Source organism: Xenopus laevis, chromosome 3L, assembly GCF_017654675.1.
Source record: "Xenopus laevis strain J_2021 chromosome 3L, Xenopus_laevis_v10.1, whole genome shotgun sequence".
Taxonomy (NCBI): Eukaryota; Metazoa; Chordata; class Amphibia; order Anura; family Pipidae; genus Xenopus; species Xenopus laevis.
In genome coordinates this window covers 2,165,676-2,192,363 of record NC_054375.1, presented here as the reverse complement: position 1 = coordinate 2,192,363, position 26,688 = coordinate 2,165,676, and the positions used below count along the sequence as shown (strand labels likewise).

At 45.3% G+C, this 26,688-nt stretch overlaps 1 protein-coding gene across 1 annotated transcript in view; it reads right to left on the bottom strand.

The window, feature by feature from the left end:
* The window catches only part of pkp2.L (plakophilin 2 L homeolog), a 33,302-nt gene extending 11,903 nt beyond the window's left edge, over positions 1–21,399 (bottom strand). The window contains 9 exon segments of the mRNA NM_001091881.1: positions 854–1,027; positions 1,225–1,386; positions 1,670–1,787; positions 6,452–6,629; positions 7,863–8,070; positions 9,353–9,500; positions 11,948–12,537; positions 13,850–13,956; positions 21,097–21,399. Coding sequence (NP_001085350.1) covers positions 854–1,027; positions 1,225–1,386; positions 1,670–1,787; positions 6,452–6,629; positions 7,863–8,070; positions 9,353–9,500; positions 11,948–12,537; positions 13,850–13,956; positions 21,097–21,310 — 1,899 coding nt within the window. The 5' untranslated portion in view covers positions 21,311–21,399.
* Positions 21,400–26,688: the final 5,289 nt, after the last annotated feature.

The following is a 26,688-nucleotide window of genomic DNA, read 5'->3' as shown; positions in this document are numbered from 1 at the left end:
CTACTACTCGTGTGACTGTCTCTACTTCCTGTGCACGGGGGAGTGTATTTCCTGGTACTCATGTGACTGTCTCTACTTCCTTTACATGGGGGAGTGTATTTCCTGGTACTCATGTGACTGTCTTTACTTCCTTTGCACAGGGAATTGTATTTCCTGGTACTCATGTGACTGTCTCTACTTCCTTTACATGGGGGAGTGTATTTCCTGGTACTCATGTGACTGTCTTTACTTCCTTTGCACAGGGAATTGTATTTCCTGGTACTCGTGTGACTGTCTCTACTTCCTTTGCATGGGGGAGTGTATTTCCTACTACTCGTGTGACTGTCTCTACTTCCTTTGCACGGGGGAGTGTATTTCCTACTACTCGTGTGACTGTCTCTACTTCCTGTGCACGGGGGAGTGTATTTCCTGGTACTCGTGTGACTGTCTCTACTTCCTGTGCACGGGGGAGTGTATTTCCTGGTACTCATGTGACTGTCTCTACTTCCTTTACATGGGGGAGTGTATTTCCTGGTACTCATGTGACTGTCTTTATTTCCTTTGCACAGGAAATTGTATTTCCTGGTACTCGTGTGACTGTCTCTACTTCCTTTGCATGGGGGAGTGTATTTCCTGGTACTTGTGTGACTGTCTCTATTTCCTTTCCTGGTACTCATGTGACTGTCTCTACTTCCTTTGCATGGGGGAGTGTATTTCCTGGTACTCATGTGACTGTCTCTACTTCCTCTGCACAGGTTATTTTCTGATACTCATGTAACTCTACTTCCTTTCCATCACAAACAGGCCAGCCATTATTGCTTTATGGCAGGATGTAGAGGTGGGAGCTGCCATGTTGAAGGACAGAGTTACTTACAGGCCCATTGCCGGCAGTGAGGTTCTGGAGGGCCCCCAGTGCTGCCTCCTGGGTGTAGTTTCGGTTGCTCTTAGCGATGAGGGAGAGGTACATTCGCACGACGATCGAGTGCCACAGCCATTCCACTCCCCGCGGGTTGTTCTTCTCCTCTGTCATCGGGGCGTCTCCCCATTGCTACAAAGTGTAAGAGCACAGGTCACCCCAATACTGCGAGCCTCCCTTTCTGCATCACATAGTACTAACCCTACCATAATGCATGGAACATATCTCTTTAATGCTTAAAGGGGAAGTGCACCTTAAAATTAACTTTCAGCTCAGCACTTTACTGGTACAACTAATATGTCAGCCAGTTACAGAGACTGACCCCCCACCTCTTTTATTTTTCTGCTCCGGGTTCCAAAACATCCGACACTCTCCTTGGACTCGGGGGCGTCCCGGCTGGAGCGGTAGATGAACTGGGTGTAACTGCTGGGAAGCTCCGCCTCCAGTTGGTAGGAGAGATTGTGCAAGATGCACACGCAGTTCTCTGTGGCCTGAAACACACGCAAAGGCATTAAATGCACAGGAAAGTCGTTACAGGCTTATATTGGCCCCGGCTGACCATTCCCCTGAGGGCCACAGGCACAAACAATAATAACCCAGAACCTGAAAGTAACTGGACAGTTATTAGCTCAGGCCTGGGGCAGCTTATCCCCTGTAATTACCCTCATTTCACTCGCCCCCTTAATAGAGACCCCTAGGCAGTTCCTGCAGGACAAGACAAGTAGAAACCAATGGCAGCTCCTGCACCCACAGACTCAGTCCCAGGGCCCCCACCTTGTCGTCAGGTTTGTAGTCTGCGATGCTCCTCCTGATGTAATGCACCAATGCATCGATCAGCCCCTCACAGTCGCGCATGGCCTTCCTCCCTTCCGGGCCTGCAGAACTCATGTTCCTATTGGAGGACAGAATGTGATCAATCACAATGACCCATTTGGGTAATTCAGGGCCCTCAGCGTCATCTTAAAATTAAATACTAGTCAATATCAACACCCCTTTCCCCCCCAACATTTACCTGCTCTGATAACCTGCACCCTTGGAAGGTACATTTAAATAGGTAGTGTCCCTTTAAATCTTCATATAAACATTAGGATCAGACTTGCAGGCCCAGAATACCAGGACTAAGCATCCTGTCCAATTGAGAAACTTCAGAGGCCCCAGGTAAGTCAATTTATCCCACTAAATGGGCAGCACCAATAGATTATCAGTTCATTGAGTTTGTGGCTAGTGTCCCTTTAAATCTTTATATAAACATTAGGATCAGACTTGCAGGCCCAGAATACTAGGACCAAGTATCCTGTTCAATTGAGAAGTTTCAGAGGGCCTGGGTAAGTCCATTTATCCCACTAAATCAGCGACACCATTGGATAGTTTTTCAGTTCATTGAGGTAGTGTCCAATTAAATCTTTATATAAACATTTGGATCAGACTTACAGGCCCAGAATACCAGGACTGAGACTTCAGAGGCCCCGGGTAAGTCCATTTATCCCACTGAACGGGCGGCACCATCAGACAGATTATCAATTCATGGAGGTTGTTTACATTCCAGCTCTTTAACCTGTTAATGCACCCGGTGCAGGTAGTAACACGTAACGACCTAAATAGGTGTTGCCTGGAAGCTGGAAAGCCGGAGCCTCAGGAGACGGATCTGTCAGCTCTTGGGATCAGATTTCAGGCTCAAATTTCCCAAATATTTACTTTAAGAGGGACCAGGCTGTGGGGCATCTGCTCTTTGCTCTGGACTCTGGGTTTTGGGAGCAGAACAACGGAAACCTGCGGGAATGTGGATTTCTCTTAAAGGAGCCTTGAATCAGATTCCAGGAATTCTTGTTGCAGCACAGACAGATCCATACAATCCGCACTCCATTATGTACTAATCCATCAGCACGGAATTTACTAAGTGCCCGTAACATAATCCCCTGCCTAATCCATTCCCTGGACACTAAAATAAATATAATTTTGTGACAATGATCGATTCCCTTTATCTCTGGTTATGTGTCTGAATTCAAATTCAATTAGCATGGCTGCCTGAAAATCCATTCAGTCTGCAGCATCCGTGTGTGTCTATCCCTAGTGACCCTCTCAGCCTGTGTCTCTCACATGTAGTGACTCCCATACAGATTAAAGGGGAAGTCAGCCCCCCAAACATTTCCATTGCCCTGATAGTGTGCCAGTCCAAACGCCGCAGGCCCCACAGGCTCCAATAAAGTCCTCCCACACATTCCCTTATTAACCCAGCCCACATCCCATTCTATCCACAGCCTGCAAGCCACACCCCTTACATGACCCACAATTCCACATGTCAATTGGGGCTCCCCTCTGCCTGTAGTACCACCTGCACCCCCTAATACCAGCTCTGGGGCGCCTTCAGTCAATTCAGAGAACAGTTTGGAAATTTTTTGCTTTTTCTTTTTACTCTCCTCGTTTAATCATTAAGCCTAACGAGGGGAATCAGTAACTGCTAAACAATCCCGGGCTTTGATAACTTGTGTGTTTACTCATCGGGTCATTGGTTCCCTTTGCTGTTAGTGGAACCGACACCATGAGATTCACACAGCAATCACTTCCTCCCACTTACTTTCACTTCCTCTGCCCCCACTTCCTCTCCTTCATCTCACTTCCTTCCACTTCATCTCACTTCCTTCCACATCCTTTGTCTTTTCCCCAACTTCCTTCTACTTCTTTTCCACTTTCTGAACCCTTTATTCCACTTCCTTGTACTTCCTCTCACTTCCAATCCCCTTTTTTCACTTCTTCCCACTTCCTCTCAATTTATTCTACTTCCTCTCTCTTCTGAACCCATCTCTTTTTTTAACTTCCTTTCACTTCCTCTCACTTCCTTCCACTACCTCTCAATTCCTTATACTTCTACTTCCTTTCTCTTCCAATTCCATTTTTCACTTCCTCCCACAATTTCTTCTACTTCCTCTAACTTTCGAACCCGCCCTTTTTTAAACTTCCTCTCAATCTCTTCCACTACATCTCAATTACTTCTACTTCCTCTCTTACAATCCCATTTTTCACTTCCTCCCACTACCTCTCAATTTCTTCTACTTCCTCTAACTTCCTCTCTCTTTCAAACCCGCCCTTTTTTTTTTTAACTTCCTCTCAATTTCTTCCACTACATCTCAATTACTTCTACTTCCTCTCTCTTTCGATTCCCTTTTTCGCTCCCTCTCACTTCCTCTAACCTTCTTCCACTTTCTTTCCTGTTTTACTTCCGTCTTACTTGGTATCACTTCCTCCCCACTTCCTCTCACCTATTTCCATTTCCTGTGTGTTGGGGCCTTGCTATGGAACATCTGTGGCAGATATAGAGGTGCCAGTGTCTCTGCCTCTCACATTGTGCCCCGCTGCTCTACTCTGATGCCAGTTTAGTGGGAGGGTCTCTGTTCACACCTGTAGTCACATAATAATAAACCCTTCCTGCCCATAGATCCCTAGGTCGGGGGTGGGGGGAGGGTGAGGGTGCTGTGCATGGGGTGCTTAAGTTGATGTGGGTGCTCAGTAAATGGACAGTGTCTTGCAGACAGACAGACAGCTGAGCAGTAGAAGACAAAGCATGTTGTTGATATGAAATGAATTAAAAGAGGTGTACTTGCCCTTTAATAGGGCACCATGAAGAGTCTGTGAATGAAAGGAGCGTCTCAGACCTGGATGTGTCGAGTGTGTCCTTGGGGTGAGTGTGAGCTTTAGTGTGTCAGGGGGCGGGGCTAGAGTCCCCCAGTGACACCTGAGACAGGTGTATCTCCCCCTGACACACACACAGGGCACAGCTCGGAGCTCTGGGGAAACATGAGAAGGAGCCTCTGGAGCTACAGATCTCAGCTTGTGCTGCTTATGAATCATTAATGTCCCCGAGATCCCTGGCCCCGAGCCACCGGCTTATAAAGGAGCCTTTTATCTGATCAGCAACAACAGGTGCAGGGTGGGGCCCTCCTTCTACTTTCCTTAATTTGTGGGTGAGAAAGATTTGGGGGGGGGGGGTAATTATGGGCATAAAAACTGTTATTTCTCTAGAGCCATCGGTAATTGTGACAGGACCCACTTTACTGGGCACATTATTTATATATATATCTATCTATACAGTCTGGTACTCATCAGCTGTTTTTCACCTTCTCCATCTTGTCCTACTGTCTCCATCTTGTCCTACTGTCTCCATCTTGCCCTACTGTCTCCATCTTGCCCTACTGTCTCCATCTTGCCCTACTGTCTCCATCTTGTCCTACTGTCTCCATCTTGTCCTAGTCTCTCCATCTTGTCCTACTGTCTCCATCTTGTCCTACTGTCTCCATCTTGTCCTACTGTCTCCGTCTTGCCCTAGTGTCTCCGTCTTGTTTTACTGTCTCCGTCTTGTTCTACTGTCTCCATCTTGTCCTACTGTCTCCATCTTGTCCTACTGTCTCCATCTTGTCCTACTGTCTCCATCTTGCCCTACTGTCTCCCTCTTGCCCTACTGTCTCCCTCTTGTCCTACTGTCTCCCTCTTGTCCTACCGTCTCCATCTTGCCCTAGCGTCTCCATATTGTCCCACTGTCTCCATCTTGTCCTACTGTCTCCCTCTTGCCCTACTGTCTCCCTCTTGCCCTACTGTCTCCATCTTGCCCTACTGTCTCCATCTTGTCCTACTGTCTCCATCTTGTCCTACCGTCTCCATCTTGCCCTAGCGTCTCCATATTGTCCCACTGTCTCCATCTTGTCCTACTGTCTCCATCTTGTCCTACTGTCTCCCTCTTGCCCTACTGTCTCCCTCTTGCCCTACTGTCTCCATCTTGCCCTACTGTCTCCATCTTGTCCTACTGTCTCCATCTTGTCCTACCGTCTCCATCTTGCCCTAGCGTCTCCATATTGTCCCACTGTCTCCATCTTGTCCTACTGTCTCCATCTTGTCCTACTGTCTCCCTCTTGCCCTACTGTCTCCCTCTTGCCCTACTGTCTCCATCTTGTCCTACTGTCTCCATCTTGTCCTACTGTCTCCATCTTGCCCTACCGTCTCCATCTTCTCCCACTGTCTCCCTCTGGCCCAAGAGATGTTGATGTTGTATCAGCCCAAGGGTACAAGATACAATTACCACCTCAGGGTGACACTTTGAGTCCAGTGATTATTTTAGTTTGGGCTGTTGTTTTCGGGAGTCCCGTGAGCCTGTGGGAAACCTGCTTCCTACAAACAGAAGTTTCAGTGTGTTTTTATCTTTAAGGAACAAGGTGTCTGGGTCAGAAGGGGGTGATTAAACTTAATGGGAAACGGGTGCAACGGGTGCCAATTTCAAAGATTATGATCAGGACAAATATTCCGACTCATTGACTCAAGTTTCTTCTATTCTCCCACAGTCACAAAAACTGGGCACCCACATCCACCTCATGAGTCACCCAGAGACAATTAACTGCCTCCTGGCACCCTCCCAACTGCTCAAACTGGGCACCCACATTAAAGGGGAACTTAACTTTCTTTTTTTAATGTCCTTTGAATTAAATGTATCAGTGAATAAATCTGCTCCTTGGGTCTCACCACCTGTCGGGTCCTATCCATGTTTAACCCCCGAGGGGGAAGGTGTCTCACCTGAGGCAGCCGGTAGCATTGTAGAAGATATCAGAGTCGGTCAGGGCGGAGCTTTTGGAGTATTCGCCCTCCCCCCACCCAGAGCTGGGGATGATGATGGTTTGGGTGAGGGGCTTGAGCGCGTCCCTGATGAGGCAGATCTTTAGTTGGTCATTGGACGACAAGTTCCACAACAGCCCTGTGACATCACAATGAGGAGTTAGATACAAGAATATCATCTGCACTGCTGGTTCTGACTCCTGCAAACAATGTACTGATCACCAGACCGAATATTTTGGGTAGAATAAAGGGATAAATAGGGGCGAGTCTGTTGTAGCAATGAGCGGAGACTTGTGCCAAGGAATGTGCCCCCGCAGCTCCGACCTTCAGTGAGAGTTACAGTTTATTAGCAACACACCCCCCCCCCCCCCCCCGATACCCAATGGTATTTCCTGATTGGTTTCATTTGTCTCCATTTTATCTGAGGAGGGAGAGAGTCGCTAAGGAACCTGAAGGACAAAGAGCTGGTCGCACAATGCACCGAGTGTCAGCTCCGGAGACAAAGGGCTTTATGTGCCTGATAAAGTGGCTACTGTTAAAGGGAGAGGTTCACCTTCCAGTTAAGTTATACAACAGCCAACTTTTCAATTGGTCTTCATTATTTATTTTTTTTAATCGTTTTTGAATTATTTGCCTTTTTCTTCGGACTCTTTCCAGTAGAGATGCGTCGAATCCACCATTTTTGGATTCAGCCGAACCCCCCGAATCATTCGTGAAAGATTCGGCGGAATATCGAACCGAGGCCAAATCCTAATTTGCATATACAAATTAGGGGTGGGAAGGGCAGAATATTTTGACTTCCTTTGTGACAAAACGTCACGCGATTTCCCTCCCGCCCCTAATTTGAATATGCAAATTAGGATTCGGTTCGGCCGGGCAGAAGGATCCGGCCGAACTCAAATCCTGCTGAAACAGACCGAATCCTAGATTTGGTGCATCCTTACTTTCCAGTTTTCAAATGGGGGGGTCACTGACCCCATCTAAAAAAACAAATGCTCTTTAAGGCTACAAATGTGTTGTTATTGTTACTTTTTATTCCTCCTCTTTCTATTCAGGCCTCTCCTATTCATATTCCAGTCTCTTATTCAAATCAATGCTTGGTTGCTAGGGGGATTCAGACCCTAGCAACCAGACTGCTGAAATTGCAAACTGGAGAGCTGCCGAATAAAAAGCTAAATAACTCAAAAACCACGAATAATAAAAAATGAAAACCAATTGCAAATTCTTTCAGAATATCCCTCTCTATATCATACCGACAGTTAATTTAAAGGTGAACAACCCCTTTAAGAAAGAAGGACCATGAGTAATCTTTAAGCAGTGATTCTAAGCTCTCTGGTTTGCAAAGGATGCTGGGAGTTGTAGTCCCCTTTACCTGTGATCTGCCGCTTTATCTCCAAGTCCTGCGTCTCCTTCAGCAGGTTCAGGACCACGGGGACCCCGCGTTGCTCGTAAACCTCCAGTTTGTTGTCGTTGTCCTCGAACACCAAGTTGCGCAGAGCCGCACACACCGCCCGCTGCACTTCTTCATTGTCGCTCTTCAGGTGCCTGATCAGCCGGGGGACCCCACCGAGGTTATAAACCTGCCCCACGGGAGAAAGAGGGGAGACGGATCAGACGAGGGTTACCATATCATAGCCACTGGGGGTAATTTTTTACAGAAATATTTAACTGAAAAGGATAGTTCCCCTTTAAATGCACCCCAGAGGCTTCTTACAAATGCGGTCGTTACATTGTAACAAAACAGGAAACAACAACTTCCTCCCGTGTGTAACAATCAGATCATCACTGGGGGTTATAAATCACCTTAACAAGTGGCCTGGGAACCCCCAAATCTGACCGGCAATGAAAGGGTTAAATCTCCAGCCTGTTTCCAGAGCAGCGAAGTCGCTTTAAGAGTTAATGTCTCAAATGAATTTCAGAACCAGACTCGGAATTCCAGAGAGGATTAAACTGCAGGAGGTGCAGCCCCCGGACTCCCAGCACCTCGGCTTTAGAACTGGTGCGAGATTCCCCACCCCCCTCGCTCTGCTCCCCTAATTTATCTGCCTTTGCCTTTAATTTCATAGTTACACAGGCTGGAAAAACATTTACATTCATTTAGTGCAACTCTCCCAGAACTCCCTGTTCTTTCATCCAAGGGAAGGTAACCCCAAAAGCTCACATACCAAATTAGCATCATGGGAAAAAAACAGATACTCATTCCCCCTCTCTTGGTAGGGAATCCCATAACCTGACTGTCCTTACAGTAAAGAACCCCTTCCTATGCTGATGGTGAAATCTCCTTTCCTCCCCACCAATGAATCACTCATTCCCCCTCTCTTGGTAGGGAATCCCATAACCTGACTGTCCTTACAGTAAAGAACCCCTTCCTATGCTGATGGTGAGATCTCCTTTCCTCCCACCAATGAATCACTCATTCCCCCTCTCTTGGTAGGGAATCCCATAACCTGACTGTCCTTACAGTAAAGAACCCCTTCCTATGCTGATGGTGAGATCTCCTTTCCTCCCCACCAATGAATCACTCATTCCCCCTCTCTTGGTAGGGAATCCCATAACCTGACTGTCCTTACAGTAAAGAACCCCTTCCTATACTGATGGTGAAAACTCCTTTCCTCCCCACTAATGAATCACTCATTCCCCTCTCTTGGTAGGGAATTCCATAACCTGACTGTCCTTACAGTAAAGTGCCAGGCTGTAAATGAAAGTAAAAGCAAGAACAGAAACAACTGAACAATAATTTTAAACAATGTATAAATTAGGCAGGTTTTGGATCAACTGGATTTACTTCCCCTTTAATCTGTGGCCACACAGAGTTCAGCCAATCCATGGCTGTCGCCGGGCGGAGTTTACCCACTGACTCACCTGTCTCCGGGCTTCGGATTTTTGGAAACATTCGTGTTGAATGAAACTGGCGGCGGAGGCCAACCATTGGGACGTGGAAGTGTCGCTCTGCAGCAGATTCACCGCTCTCTCCAGCGTCATCTCCACCTCCGATATCAACGGAACATTCCTGAAACAAAATCACAGAATCCGTTTGAATGGACCAGAACAACATGGCCGCCCTCAGGTCCTGCTATCATGCACCCCCCCCCCAATATCTGTCTCCCCGACGGCAGCACAGACTCGTGGGTAAATCTGCAGATGGGGAGAAAAAACAAAAAAAACCCTGCTACTTTCCCTTTAAATAAAATGCTGGAACGCAGCCATCGCTTTTGAAGTGTAAAATTGAAAAGAAATGAATTCCCAGAATTATTTTAATGGAAGTCAGCACCGTGATGTGACTCTTTGTTCCTCTTCAGGTGTTTCCAGCACAAGCCCCGCCCTGTCTCAGGTACACAAATATACAAACGTTCTGAGCAAACAAAGAGCCACACTAGTTATTTCCCAGAATTCCCTTGGCCACGTTAACTGTTTTCACACTAAAATCTGCTGACGGTGCCGGTGCGCTCACCCAGGTCAATGCGATGGTTCTGAGTGTAACAAGTCTGATGCTGGGAATAACTGCGCTACTCTGCTGGGAATAACAAACGATTTGCTGGGAATAACTGGGCCGATCTGCTGGGAATAACTGGGCCAATCTGCTGGGAATAACTGGGCCAATCTGCTGGGAATAACTGGGCCGATCTGCTGGGAATAACTGGGCCGATCTGCTGGGAATAACTGGGCCGATCTGCTGGGAATAACTGGGCCGATCTGCTGGGAATAACTGGGCCGATCTGCTGGGAATAACTGGGCCGATCTGCTGGGAATAACTGGGCCGATCTGCTGGGAATAACTGGGCCGATCTGCTGGGAATAACTGGGCCGATCTGCTGGGAATAACTGGGCCGATCTGCTGGGAATAACTGGGCCGATCTGCTGGGAATAACTGGGCCGATCTGCTGGGAATAACTGGGCCGATCTGCTGGGAATAACTGGGCCGATCTGCTGGGAATAACTGGGCCGATCTGCTGGGAATAACTGGGCCGATCTGCTGGGAATAACTGGGCCGATCTGCTGGGAATAACTGGGCCAATCTGCTGGGAATAACTGGGCCAATCTGCTGGGAATAACTGGGCCAATCTGCTGGGAATAACTGGGCCGATCTGCTGGGAATAACTGGGCCGATCTGCTGGGAATAACTGGGCCGATCTGCTGGGAATAACTGGGCCGATCTGCTGGGAATAACTGGGCCGATCTGCTGGGAATAACTGGGCCGATCTGCTGGGAATAACTGGGCCGATCTGCTGGGAATAACTGGGCCGATCTGCTGGGAATAACTGGGCCGATCTGCTGGGAATAACTGGGCCAATCTGCTGGGAATAACTGGGCCAATCTGCTGGGAATAACTGGGCCAATCTGCTGGGAATAACTGGGCCGATCTGCTGGGAATAACTGGGCCAATCTGCTGGGAATAACTGGGCCGATCTGCTGGGAATAACTGGGCCGATCTGCTGGGAATAACTGGGCCGATCTGCTGGGAATAACTGGGCCGATCTGCTGGGAATAACTGGGCCGATCTGCTGGGAATAACTGGGCCGATCTGCTGGGAATAACTGGGCCGATCTCTTGGGAATAACAAAACCGATCTCTTGGGAATAACAAAACCGATCTCTTGGGAATAACAAAACCGATCTCTTGGGAATAACAGAACCGATCTCTTGGGAATAACAGAACCGATCTCTTGGGAATAACAGAACCGATCTCTTGGGAATAACAGAACCGATCTCTTGGGAATAACAGAACCGATCTCTTGGGAATAACAGAACCGATCTCTTGGGAATAACAGAACCGATCTCTTGGGAATAACAGAACCGATCTCTTGGGAATAACAGAACCGATCTCTTGGGAATAACAGAACCGATCTCTTGGGAATAACAGAACCGATCTCTTGGGAATAACAAAACCGATCTCTTGGGAATAACAAAACCGATCTCTTGGGAATAACAAAACCGATCTCTTGGGAATAACAAAACCGATCTCTTGGGAATAACAAAACCGATCTCTTGGGAATAACAAAACCGATCTCTTGGGAATAACAAAACCGATCTCTTGGGAATAACAAAACCGATCTCTTGGGAATAACAAAACCGATCTCTTGGGAATAACAAAACCGATCTCTTGGGAATAACAAAACCGATCTCTTGGGAATAAAAAACCGATCTCTTGGGAATAACAAAACCGATCTCTTGGGAATAACAAAACCGATCTCTTGGGAATAACAAAACCGATCTCTTGGGAATAACAAAACCGATCTCTTGGGAATAACAAAACCGATCTCTTGGGAATAACAAAACCGATCTCTTGGGAATAACAAAACCGATCTCTTGGGAATACCAGTTCTGATCTGCTGCTCTGCTTTAGGTTAATAGCGGTGTTAGTGGAGAAATTGACTTCAATCTGTACAGCACATGGGGTGGGTGAGCAAATTTCTTACATTTCTGTGGGGGGGGGCAGTTGTGACAACCATGAGACTTACCCAACATGTGTTTCCACCTGTGCTCGTTGCACCTGCAGGGTCCCCCCACTCCCGGCCAGTAGCGGGTTCCGTCTCCCACCAAAATCAAAGCCAGCGCCCCCTGAAGTTGAGTTGATGGAATCTCTAGTCACGGTTCTAGCGGTGCTCTGGTTCCACTTGGACCTCATAGTCTGGACTTTGTTGGTGCCCAACATCTGCCCGACCCTCACTTGTCCGACGGCACCCGGCTGGGAGTGGTAGTTCTCCTTCTCCAACAGATTGTCCATACTGCGACTGTTGCGCGACTGCTGGTAGATGGGGCTGGTGGGGGCGCTGCTGGCGAACACCGAGTCGACGGTATCTTGTCGGAATTGCTGCGAGAGGTTCTGGCGCGCTCGGCTCGCCGTTCTGTACCGGTTCAAGCCGATGATATCCGAGCGGGCGTATCGTTTGGCCGCGCTGCTGGCGTCGGAGTAAAATGGCGACAAAGCGACTTCTCTCTCGGGGGAGACATCGCGCCTCAGCGTCGGCCGCCTCGTGTCGCATTCGCTTCTCCACTCATTAAACGTCACCTTGTTCCCTCCATTCTCATACCCCACGGACCTGGAATTCTACAGGGAAAGGAGGGAGAGACTGAGAGCAAGTGGAGCACTTTCTAGGCACCCACAGTCTGTGTTATTTAACTGGATCTCTCAACTTACTTTTTTCCCCCCCATTCCATATGAAATTTATTAAAGCAGAATCAAGCTTCTTAACATCAGAAAGTAAAGGAAGGGTTAACTAATGGATAGATCCGTTTAAGGAAAATCAAAGATTTGAAAAACATAGCTCTTCGTTTCAAATTAAAAGGGGAATTGGCCCATTTAGTACGCATAGTAATAATTGGTATCCTATTTAACGAATATAAATGATTAAATTCTAGTGGAATAGTCAAAACCAGATATTGATTGTGATGATTCTTTAGACGAAGGATACAGAACCATATAAATCCATTATCTCCGATTTGTCAACATAGACTTTACACCCAGAGAATGACTGGAAATCTTGGAGTAATTCAAAAACAACCTTTAGAGAAAAGTTAGGATTCTTTATGACTCACAACAAGTCATCAGTGAAAGATAGAACCTTAATCTGTTTATTGCTAATGGCGATTCCCTTGATTAGTTTAGAGTAATCCAGCGCAATATAAATAAAAGAGGCGATAGGGGACAACCTTGCCTGGTTCCTTTAAAAATGTCAAAAATTGATGACAAAGCCCCTCCAAAGACAATTTGAGATTTGGGATTTCTGTAAAGCCACCTAATATATTGATAGAATGGACCTGTTAAGCCAAATCTTTCAAGATATATATATATATAAAAGATGATCCCAAGTAATGTTATCAAACGCCTTCTCAGCATCAATATTAATAATAAACCCACAGTCTGCATCCACTTTGTACCAACTATTAGTAAATAGACCCTGTTATCTCCTGAGGGGCAAGTGCTTTCTGTCATAGAGATATTTATCATGTTGTGCCCCTGGGACTGACCCCTTTCCTTGAGATGCAGGGAATGAATTGAATTCCTCTGGGGAGGGGTGTTTTGGTTGGACACAGATCAGTGCACTATCATCCGGAGCAGAGGGTAAAGTTCAGTCGGATGTAGAGTCTGATATGTCTCCGGAATGTCACCCGGGGACCTAGAGAGACTGACAAATGTAACTTCTGTTATGCTACATATTCCCCTGTACTAAGCACAATTCAGCAGGAACAGCCTCCTACGTTTGCTCATAGCCTAAACAAAGAAAGATAAAGCTTCAACTTTTGGACAGAGGGTTCTGGAAACTGTAGTTCAGAAACAATTGAATGCTAGGGTAGTGTGACATACAATCGAACATATGGGTGAGCGGGTAACACTGATGGTACATACGGTGGGTTCTTACCTTTATGGTGTCATAACGTTTGGATGCTGAAGAAAACACTTCTTTATGTATAAAACCCCCATTGTAATGAACTTGTTCTGGAAGGCTGGTGGCATAATGGAGACTCCCTGCAGAAACAGCAGACAGTTGTGTTAAATGTTTCGTATTGTGGATGAAGGAACACAGAGCTGACTTTAGTAAATGCCGAGGGCAATGCAGAGCAGTAGTTACTAAGAGTGGGGGATCCAAAGTAGAGCAAAATAGAGAAAGTGAGTTTAGTAGAAGACAGTATGGAGACAGTAGGGCAAGATGGAGACAGTAGGGCAAGATGGAGACAGTAGGGCAAGATGGAGACAGTAGGGCAAGATGGAGACAGTAGGGCAAGATGGAGACAGTAGGGCAAGATGGAGACATCAGAGAAAGATGGAGACAGCAGAGAATGATGGAGACAGCAGAGAATGATGGAGACAGCAGAGAATGATGGAGACAGCAGAGAATGATGGAGACAGCAGAGAATGATGGAGACAGCAGGACAAGATGGAGACAGTAGAACAAGATGGAGACAGTAGGACAAGATGGAGACAGTAGGACAAGATGGAGACAGTAGGACAAGATGGAGACAGTAGGGCAAGATGGAGACAGTAGGACAAGATGGAGACAATAGGACAAGATGGAGACAGTAGGGCATGGACACAAGCTTGGTGCTAGGAAAGTATTAAGCTAAAAGTTAGTTTTTATACATAAGATTGAGTGCTGATATACCTTTTCTGGGATAAGTCAAAGTCATAGTTAGAACAACCGCCCCAAACTCAATCAATACCCGTCGCTGAAACCAAATCAGCATTTTTTATATACCAGTTCTTTGCCTGAAGGGAAAATGCTAAGTCAGTGAATCATTCGTCCCCCCCTAGGGGCAGTTCCACACCCTCAACATCAAGGGGCCGAGGCAGAACCTACAACTTGATGAACAGACAGCGAAACTGCAACAAGTCTTCCAGATATATATATATATATATAATATATATATATATATACACACACACACACACAATGCCCAGGAGCCCCTGTGTGTGTAGGGGTGAAAGTGACCCAACCAGACAATGCTATGGGGGATGCTGGGAGTTGAGACCATCAATTAAAATTCCTGCCAGAAACCAACATGGAGATCCTCCATCAATATCCAAATATATGCCCATCAGAACTTCCCTAGCAACAGTATCCAGGTGGTGGAAAAACAAACTTCAAATTCTGCCCCCCGGGGTGGGCGGTAAGTTGGGGCGGAGATACGATCTACAAGAGACAAACCCAATAACCCATTATTTCGCCTTCCACCCTGACAATTTCTGACAGTTGGGCCTCCAATGAGAACCCAGATCTCATGAGTCGTGTCAATCGGTGATTCCTTCTACCCTTGTTATAAAGTGGATATAAGTTTCGTAGCTTTCCATCCGGCATCGACAGACGACGATGAATGCGGAAATACGGCATTTTTATTTCCCAGTATTAGACAATGAAACTTTATATTTACATATTTCTTTGTTTGGTGTTACTTGTCCTTTAAAAAGACAAAGTTCCTTGGAAGAGGCCTATAAAGATATATATTGCTAGAAGAGATATAGGGGAGGCTATAGAATGACTTATTTATCGATCACATCCGTCGGTCGCTTTATCTGCCCCCCACAACGTTACAACATTGTGCAAATCTGTCAAGTTTTTCTCCCCCCCCCCCCCCCAAGTGCCGCATTTTGCTCCTCGGGACCAATCTCAAACAGAGAGAACCCTGGTTACAGTCGCCCTCAGCATTAAAGGGGTTAATCATTGCCTTGAGGGTCCAGCGCCCTCCTTTCTGGCCCCTGGTTACACCTTTATGTTGACTTTCCGGCATGAAGCACTTCTCTCCCTAAGTTGAAATCTTGTTGGCGGGGAAGGGGTTAAATGCGAGGTGTTGGGCACAGGCTGGTGTCAAGTCATTGGAGCAAAGTACCGGAGGCTGTGGAAAGATAATTAACCCCTTCACCCCCAAGCATACAGTCTACAAAGCTTTAGACTGAACAGTTCTTGTTACTGTATATCATGGCTTGGGCATAAAGGGGGTCGTTCCCCTTTAAATTAACTGTTAGTGTGATGTAGAGAGGGACATTCTGTGACAATTTGCAATTGGTTTTCATTTTTTATTATTTGTGGTTTTTGACTTATTTAGCTTTTTATTCAGCGGCTCTCTGGTTTGCAATCTCAGCCGTCCGGTTGCTAGGGTCCAAATTCCCCTAGCAACCATGAATTACTTTTGCATAAGAGACTGGAATACGAATAGGAGAGGCCTGAATAGAAAGACGAGGAATAAAAAGTAGCAATAACATTACATTTGTAGCCTTACAGAGCATTTTTTTTTGTAGATGGGGTCAGTGACCCCCATTTGAAATCTGGAAAGAGTCAGAAGACAAAGGCAAATAATTATAAAAACTATAATAAAGAAATGAAATGAAGACCAATTGAAAAGCTGCTTACAATTGGATATTCTATAACACAGTAAAGGTTATAGGTGAACCAGCCCTTTAATACTCCTCTTTTAGGGCCCTGTAAGTATTTGGGGCTCCCGGGGTACCGACCCCAGTTCCCCCTACGGGGGTGCAGTAAAGTGTGAGCTCAGCTGGAAACTCCGCCGGTGCCTGGAGCAGATATTCTGAACTGTAACTGGATACCCGACACCCATTATCAGATTTCTCTGCACTGCTGTACACGGCCTCACACAACCCCTCAGTGTTCTCCCTGTACCAACAACAGTGGGCGTTGGGAGATGTAGTTCAGCCACATCTGCATTAACCTTGTTCCGGGCAAGGTCTACTTGGCTCTTTATATTCTCTGCACCACTGGTTCTGACTCCTGAAACGGTAGCAGGAACCAGCTCATAAACAAATACAGACCTGTCTTCAGCTACATTGTTTCAAGAGTCAGAACCAGCAGGATTAGGGTTAAAAAGAAATTAAAGGGAAAGTTGAGTGTATAAGAGGCAATAATGATTATTCTAATAATTAGTGCAATGAACCCCATACACATTACAGAAGGTGGGAAGCCTGGGCTTTGCTGTTGCTTTACAATAGGAATCCAGGGGCAGCTGTGCAAATAAAAAAAAAAGTGGCCTCTAGTTCCCCTTTAAATATCAACCTGCAGCAGGAACCTCACTGATTGGCCCCTCCCAGTTCACTAGTTGGAACCTTGGCCCAATTCTTTTCCCTTTGAGTAAATGTTACAATCAATTAAAGGCAACGTTAAGCCGATAACAAGTTCAGTTCCCGGACAGCACAGCAGGTGTCTTTAGATTGTAAGCTCTTCCGCTCGGCTTGGGCATTAAAGGGGAAACGTACAGAGCAAATAGGAAGAGTTTGGTTACATTGTTACGCTTATTGTGACTGGAGGAAAGACGTGTTTTGTCTGGTGCTTTCGGCTTTGTTCTAGAAGGATCCGGGCAAATAAAAACCAGTTCAGCCGGCAGCAGCACATCAAGCGCGAGTCCGGCCACACATTTTATTAAAAATACAAATCTTGCCCCAAAATATGCTGTTTACTAAGCCTGCCCTAACCTGAGTACAACTGTGCCCTTTAAACTGGCCTACTGAGTGTAGGCACAGGGGAGTGATGGCATCACTGACCAATCAGATCTATGAGAAGTAACTGGAAATCGGCCCTTTTGCGGCCCCCGGAGCTCAGCAGTCGCCATAAAGCACAAGGAGACGTAAGATTGGGAGAGAAAATAAAAAGCTATTGTCCTGTATCTCTTCCCTTGGGCGCACAGCTCACATTCCTCTGCTCTGCCAGAAAGGGATTAAAGGTATTTATAACAATAGTCTCATGAAAAGATTCTTTTATTTATGTCTCCTGCCCATTGGATTATAGAGAGAGACACCCACCCCTCCCGCCCTATAGCAGCCATGGTGGGAAAAAAAGATACTGCAGTGGGAAGGAGCTGCCATAGTGATTCCCTTAGACAGTACAGTATGAGGGTATAGCTTATTGTGTGCCCAGAACATTCCTTCTCTGTATATTTGTATTTATACATATGGGAGGGAGGTGCCATAGTGATTCCCTTAGACAGTACAGTATGAGGGTATAGCTTATTGTGTGCCCAGAACATTCCTTCTCTGTATATTTGTATTTATACATATGGGAGGAGGAGGTGCCATATTGATTCCCTTAGACAGTACAGTATGAGGGTATAGCTTATTGTGTGCCCAGAACATTCCTTCTCTGTATATTTGTATTTATACATATGGGAGGAGGAGGTGCCATATTGATTCCCTTAGACAGTACAGTATGAGGGTATAGCTTATTGTGTGCCCAGAACATTCCTTCTCTGTATATTTGTATTTATACATATGGGAGGAGGAGGTGCCATATTGATTCCCTTAGACAGTACAGTATGAGGGTATAGCTTATTGTGTGCCCAGAGCATTCCTTCTCTGTATATTTGTATTTATACATATGGGAGGAGGTGCCATATTGATTCCCTTAGACAGTACAGTATGAGGGTATAGCTTATTGTGTGCCCAGAACATTCCTTCTCTGTATATTTGTATTTATACATATGGGAGGAGGAGGTGCCATATTGATTCCCTTAGACAGTACAGTATGAGGGTATAGCTTATTGTGTGCCCAGTACATTCCTTCTCTGTATATTTGTATTTATACATATGGGAGGAGGGAGATAGTGTTTGATTACATAGGTTTAGAGATGATTAGCTGCAGTACCACTTATCACCAGTTTTGGATTCCCATAGGGATAAAGAGAACAGCGCCTCCATTGGTTTTGTGCTACAGATAAGGGAGTGATGATTTAAAGGTGAAGCATCTCCCAAAATGAGGTTCAGTGCAGACAGGGGCACATGCCCATCAGTGTGGGAATAATGGAGGGTCAGGAGTGGATGTGCCATTGGGTTACACCCATTAAGTGCCAACATAGTAAGTCAGGTTGAAAAAGGACACACGTCCATCAATTTCATCCTTTTTATTCTATTTAAAGGACAAGGAAAGTTAAACTAAAGAAGTAGGTAGAAATGTTGTACATGATGTTTTGAGCTTCTGTACCAGCCCAAGGCAACCACAGCCCTTTAGCAGTAAAGATCTGTGTCTCCAAAGATGCCCCAGTAGCTCCCCATCTTCTTTTCTGCTGATTCACTGATTCACATGCTCTGTGCTGCTGTCACTTACTGAGCTTAGGGAGCCACTCACAATATACAGTACACATAGAATAGAAATGTCACAATATAAGGCTGATTAGTAATTAATACACATAATTACTACATGGCAGCACAGAAACCAGTGCAATTAGCATCAGAATTGAATAATCAGCAAACCTGTAGCATCAGCTTATATTACAGCCAGGGAAGCTCATTTTCTGCTGCTGGATAATTAGTGACGAGCCCTAAGCTTAGCTTCTCAACAGCCAATCAGAGCCCACTGAGCATGTGAGTGTCACAGACACTTTCCAAGATGGTGACCCCCTGTGACAAGTTTGAAGTCCTGGATCATTGCTGCTATTGACAAGCTCAAACTTTAGCCTCATACAATAAGTTCACTATAGAAAATAGGACATTTTTACCCACATTCATTTGTAGGGTTTAGTTCTCCTTTAAAGCTGCCCAACTGTCAGTTGATCCAGAGGAAGGTGAGAAATGTCAGGTTGAGGATATGATGAAGGTGTTCGAGTCCAAGTGTGTTACTAGTGAGTCAGAAGAGGAGTCACCGAGCCCTGTCACTACTACTCCCCAATCACTTTAGGGACCTTTTGGGTTATTATTATTATTTTTCTTGTGCACTCGATTGTGAATATTGAGAAGTGTAAGGAAGAAGGAGAAGAAGTGGCGATTGTGACATTACCCAGAGAACCATGGGCTGGGCATTTTTAGGGAAGGGGTATGTGCAAGGGTTAACTCCGGGGCAGCAGAAGTTTGCTGGGGGGATGGGCAATAAGAGGGGCAATGGGTTGATCTGACGGCTGCTGCATTGAAGTGACAGTTAGAGCACATTGAATGGCAACTGTCATCAACTGAAGGGCAAGATCAGCCCCCCCCCGTATTCACAAGTACTGACCCAGTTCCTCTGCACTTTGAGCGAAATAAAAACAATTGAGTCTGAAATGACAAATCCCTATAAATGAGCCACAACCCAAAGGGGCAGTTAAAGGGGGTGAATCGCTCATTTCGGGGTGTATCAGGGCAAGTGAAGGCCATTTACACACAAGGGATAAAGCTGCACCCGGTGTAAGTGCAACGACTGGGTCACTAATTCCCGGTTCCTCCTCCAAAATAGATTTCAGCCGCACTAGTGAAACAATTATTTATTTGTGAAACTTCAATGAAATGATTTTAGGAGCTGACAGAGTCACAGTCGGCAGCGACGCTACAAAAAGTGGTGAAAGTGATTGTGAGTCTCTAATACTGAGGGTTTGTGGGTAATTGTGTGTTCCTTCGCCAAACTCCGGGAACAAATAACTGCACCAACTGCAGCCGCTGAATTACTGACCCCTCACTGGACACGACCCATGGGAAACACTAGTGCAACACCCTGCAACTCACACTCACACTTACACTCACACTCACACTAGTGTTGCACTAAAGTCCCAGCACCTTGGGCTAAAGGACCCCCATTATATTGGTGCCACACTATATACACAGGCCCCCGAATATGAAATATTTCTATTCATTTACTTTTCATATAAAACTAGAGACAGACCAGGGGAGATGCCCAATACCCACCTACATACCTACATTTATACCCACCTACTCACATATATACCCACCTACCTACATATATACCCACCTACCAACTCACATATATACCCACCCACCCACCTACATATATACCCACCTACCTACATATATACCCACCTACCAACTCACATATATACCCACCCACCCACCTATATACCCACCCACCTACATATATACCCACCTATTTCCATATATACCCACCCACCTACATATATACCCACCCACCTACCTACATATATACCCACCCACCTATATATCTATATATATACACACACGTGTGTATGTGTGCGTGTATATATATATATATATATATATATATATATCTACATATATACCCACCTACCAACTCACATATATACCCACCTACCCATATACCCACCCACCTACATATATACCCAGCTATTTCCATATATAGCGACCTACCTCCCCAATCTCATATAGGCACAGCCCTATACACCGACTGACACTCAATTCCCAGCCAATATTCACAGGACAATCACTTACCGTTCCCCGAGCTCTTGTTGTTCCTCCGGGCCAGTGTGAGTCGGACTTGTTGTTGGATCCTCTGGGCTTTGTCCCCGGGCTCCTTTGCGGTCACTTTCAGTCTCTCCTCGGAGGGAAGAGCCAGTGTAGAACTGTCCGACTCCTGGAAGCGCTCGTACCCCAATACTGTGCGGATATAACCCTGATCCCCACCCGGGGACATCACCGCCGCCATCCCCTGTCCCTTTGTCTCTCTACTCACCCTCTACCTGCCCGACTCCGACCCTACTCTCTCCTCTCACTCCTCTCCCTCCTCCTCCCGTTATATCTCAGCGCTAACTGCCCCGATTCACCTCTCAACTGGACTGTGGGAGGAACAGCTGGGCGGGGCCAGATAGTGGGGCGTGGCACTCACCAGCCCCTCCCTCCTTATTAACCCCATATGGGCACAACATAGCCCTCATATTGTCTTCTACATCAACAACAACTTCATGGAACCTAACTTTTATTAGTGTATTATATGGGATAATGTACCCCCTACTGTAAATGATAAGGATATTAGAAGTCACTGAGGGGTTGTTCTGTGACCATATAAAGACACAAGGCTGCAGGCTGAGTTATACAGGGAACTCTGAGTATCACTCATGTATTATAAGGGATAATGTACCCCCTACTGTAAATGATAAGGATATTAGAAGTCACTGAGGGGTTGTTCTGTGACCATATAAAGGCACAAGGCTGCAGGCTGAGTTATACAGGGAACTCTGAGTATCACTCATGTATTATAAGGGATAATGTACCCCCTACTGTAAATGATAAGGATATTAGAAGTCACTGAGGGGTTGTTCTGTGACCATATAAAGGCACAAGGCTGCAGGCTGAGTTATACAGGGAACTCTGAGTATCACTCATGTATTATAAGGGATAATGTACCCCCTACTGTAAATGATAAGGATATTAGAAGTCACTGAGGGTTGTTCTGTGACCATATAAAGGCACAAGGCTGCAGGCTGAGTTATACAGGGAACTCTGAGTATCACTCATGTATTATAAGGGATAATGTACCCCCTACTGTAAATGATAAGGATATTAGAAGTCACTGAGGGGTTGTTCTGTGACCATATAAAGGCACAAGGCTGCGGGCTGAGTTATACAGGGAACTCTGAGTATCACTCATGTATTATAAGGGATAATGCACCCCCTACTGTAAATGATAAGGATATTAGAAATCACTGAGGGGTTGTTTTGTGACCATATAAAGGCACAAGGCTGCAGGCTGAGTTATACAGGGAACTCTGAGTATCACTCATGTATTATAAGGGATAATGTACCCCTACTGTAAATAAGGATATTAGAAGTCACTGAGGGGTTGTTCTGTGACCATATAAAGGCACAAGGCTGCAGGCTGAGTTATACAGGGAACTCTGAGTATCACTCATGTATTATAAGGGATAATGTACCCCCTACTGTAAATGATAAGGATATTAGAAGTCACTGAGGGGTTGTTCTGTGACCATATAAAGGCACAAGGCTGCGGGCTGAGTTATACAGGGAACTCTGAGTATCACTCATGTATTATAAGGGATAATGCACCCCCTACTGTAAATGATAAGGATATTAGAAGTCACTGAGGGGTTGTTCTGTGACCATATAAAGACACAAGGCTGCAGGCTGAGTTATACAGGGAACTCTGAGTATCACTCATGTATTATAAGGGATAATGTACCCCCTACTGTAAATAAGGATATTAGAAGTCACTGAGGGGTTGTTCTGTGACCATATAAAGGCACAAGGCTGCAGGCTGAGTTATACAGGGAACTCTGAGTATCACTCATGTATTATAAGGGATAATGCACCCCCTACTGTAAATGATAAGGATATTAGAAGTCACTGAGGGGTTGTTCTGTGACCATATAAAGACACAAGGCTGCAGGCTGAGTTATACAGGGAACTCTGAGTATCACTCATGTATTATAAGGATTAATGTACCCCCTACTGTAAATGATAAGGATATTAGAAGTCACTGAGGGGTTGTTCTGTGACCATATATTGAGACACAAGGCTGGGAGATTTGATCTATAATACTCATTAGTGCAGACTAGTAATTAACCCCCTCCCCACACACTCACAGACGTACAACTCCCAGCTCCCCTGTGTGTCAGTAACAGGCCGTGTCACGCTGCTGCCAGAGGAATGCACAAGCTGAAATACAAGGGAAAGTAAACAGCAGCCCTGGGATATATTTTGCTGATTGTCGAGGAGCCAATATTACAGATATTTCACACCTTCCCCAACAATAAACCGCAGACTGTAGAGCATTTCAAACCTGTGTTGTGTTTATACCAACTGCCAGCCTTCTTAACCCCCTGCAGCCTGGAGGGGTTAATTGTAAAGTTTATTTGTAGTCGATTGTTGTGTGTGGGGGGGGGGGATTATATGGGAAATGTGTTGCTATTGTCTCCTCCAGATAAGATACAATTGTGTCGCTCACTCTCTATTGTGTCCTGATTGTGTAGTCACAGCTTTTCCACAAGATTCAGGGACACACAAGGAGGATCCTGCCCTCCAGAGCTTACACTCTTTCACACTGTCTGGGAGATAAATGCAGAGGGAACATTCCATACGGAGGAATTCAGGGATAGAATTCCAGAGATAAGGAGCAGTGGGTGGGGGGAGGGAGCAGGAGACACAAGGGTGCGGGGAGTTATTCCATTATCTTTGCTCAGCTGCTTCTGACTACAGACACCACTGAAACAATGAACCAATAATTATCTGTTCCCACAATGCGCTGCAAACCTCACAGGTGAACGACCCAGGGAAACCAGCATGGCAGCTCCCTCCCAACATCCAGAGATGGAATGTTCCATTCGCAGTCAGACAACGACACGCGGCAACACCTATTTAACAAACAGACCCCCCCCCACCGCTGACTCACCGAATTGTAATGAAATGTAAGAAAACAAAAAGACACATTAGAATTTCTCACCACAATAAGAAGAATCCTGAGTCACAACCCCCAGGCACCTTCTACAACTACAACTCCCTGCAACTGAGAACTCCCAGACTGGGACTCCCTGTATCAGCTGAGCTTTCTTACCCTCCACTAATTCAAATAGATGAGATGGAAATGAGCTTTCAGATAAAGGGTTAACAGATCCACCAATGAGACGACAGCCCTGGGTCTCCACTATTCCTGCCATAAAGCAACACTGAGCTGCTGTATTTTGTTTTAAACCAAATCATCTCACTGTTGTATCAGCCCCAGGAGTGTTTCCTTGATAAATGCGACATACTGAGCCTTTGTCCCTAATCTCTCTTGTACATTCTCTAGCAATTACTGACATTATGTGCATATATGATATGGGGGTGACAGAGGAAAGATGGGGGGCTGTGCCTATATATTATACACTTACATTATGTGCATATATGATATGGGGGTGACAGAGGAAAGATGGGGGGCTGTGCCTATATATTATACACTTACATTATGTGCATATATGATATGGGGGTGACAGGGGAAAGATGGGGGGCTGTGCCTATATATTATACACTTACATTATGTGCATATATGATTTGGGGGTGACAGGGGAAAGATGGGGGGCTGTGCCTATATATTATACACTTACATCATGTGCATATATGATATGGGGGTGACAGGGGAAAGATGGGGGGCTGTGCCTATATATTATACACTTACATTATGTGCATATATGATATGGGGGTGACAGAGGAAAGATGGGGGTATATCTGTGCCTATATATTATACACTTACATTATGTGCATATATGATATGGGGGTGACAGGGGAAAGATGGGGGGCTGTGCCTGTATATTATACACTTACATTATGTGCATATATGATATGGGGGTGACAGAGGAAAGATGGGGGGCTGTGCCTATATATTATACACTTACATTATGTGTATATATGATATGGGGGTGACAGGGGAAAGATGGGGGCTGTGCCTATATATTATACACTTACATTATGTGCATATATGATATGGGGGTGACAGGGGAAAGATGGGGGTATATCTGTGCCTATATATTATACACTTACATTATGTGTATATATGATATGGGGGTGACAGGGGAAAGATGGGGGCTGTGCCTATATATTATACACTTACATTATGTGTATATATGATATGGGGGTGACAGAGGAAAGATGGGGGGCTGTGCCTATATATTATACACTTACATTATGTGCATATATGATATGGGGGTGACAGAGGAAAGATGGGGGGCTGTGCCTATATATTATACACTTACATCATGTGCATATATGATATGGGGGTGACAGGGAAAGATGGGGGGCTGTGCCTATATATTATACACTTACATTATGTGCATATATGATATGGGGGTGACAGGGGAAAGATGGGGTATATCTGTGCCTATATATTATACACTTACATTATGTGCATATATGATATGGGGGTGACAGGGGAAAGATGGGGGGCTGTGCCTATATATTATACACTTACATTATGTGCAGATATGATATGGGGGTGATCTATACAATATAATTGGCGGCTGTGAACGTTGGAACATTAATTTGCCCCAGTGATGTTACTCTCTAGTGTTCCTTTGTGCAGAGCAGTAGGAGACTGTATGTAAATAGCAGATAATTTTATCTCACTGGAATGTTTATTTATAAATACTGACCTGTGATACAAAGAGGAAGAGTTTAATGGAGGAGGTACAAGGTCGCCCCCTGCTGTTCATTGTGCAGAAGCCGCTACAGTCAAATAATGAAATCTTAGGCATTATTATTATTATTATTATTATTATTATTATTATTATTATTATTATTATTATTTCCCTTTATTAAGGTTTAGTACAGACATATTCTAGATCCCAATGTTGTTTATTTATTTTTTAACAATAACAGACAGAGAGTAACTTGCACCCCTGAACCCCATTGTCCCACACTTGATTCGCTCCTTGGCTGTGCCTGGGAAATATAAGGTGCAAAAGGGGGGGGCAGTTACTGGGGGTAACAAAGGTGCAGACAGGGCCCTACTATTTGTAATCTATATATTAAACTCAAGCTTATGGGGGTAACTACAGAGGAAGCAGACTCTGTGGCTGCAGGGGGTCCCGGAGGTATAAGGGGCACCATTAGACCCTAATTAATGAGTTTTTTCAACATTTATTGTTACAGGACAATCTTTGGATACACTGGGGGCCCTAAATTTAATTCCCAGTAACATCTAGTTACACCCCTGCTGAGGCTTTTCCACATTCTTGGTTTAAAGGGGTTGTTCCCCTTTAAATTAACTGTTAGTGTGATGCAGAGAGGGATATTCTGAGACAATTTGCAATTGGTCTTCATTTTTTATTATTTGTGGTTTTTGACTTATTTAGCTTTTTATTCGGCAGCTCTTCAGTTTGCAATTTCAGCTGTCTGGTTGCCAGGGTCCAAATTCCCCTAGCAACCATGCACTGATTTGAATAAGAGACTGGAATATGAATAGGAGAGGCCTGAATAGAAAGATGAGGAATAAAAAGCAGCAATACCAATATATTTGTAGCCCTATAGAGCTTTTGATTTTTAGATGGGGTCAGTGACCCTCATTTGAAAGCTGGAAAGAAGGGAAATAATTAAAAG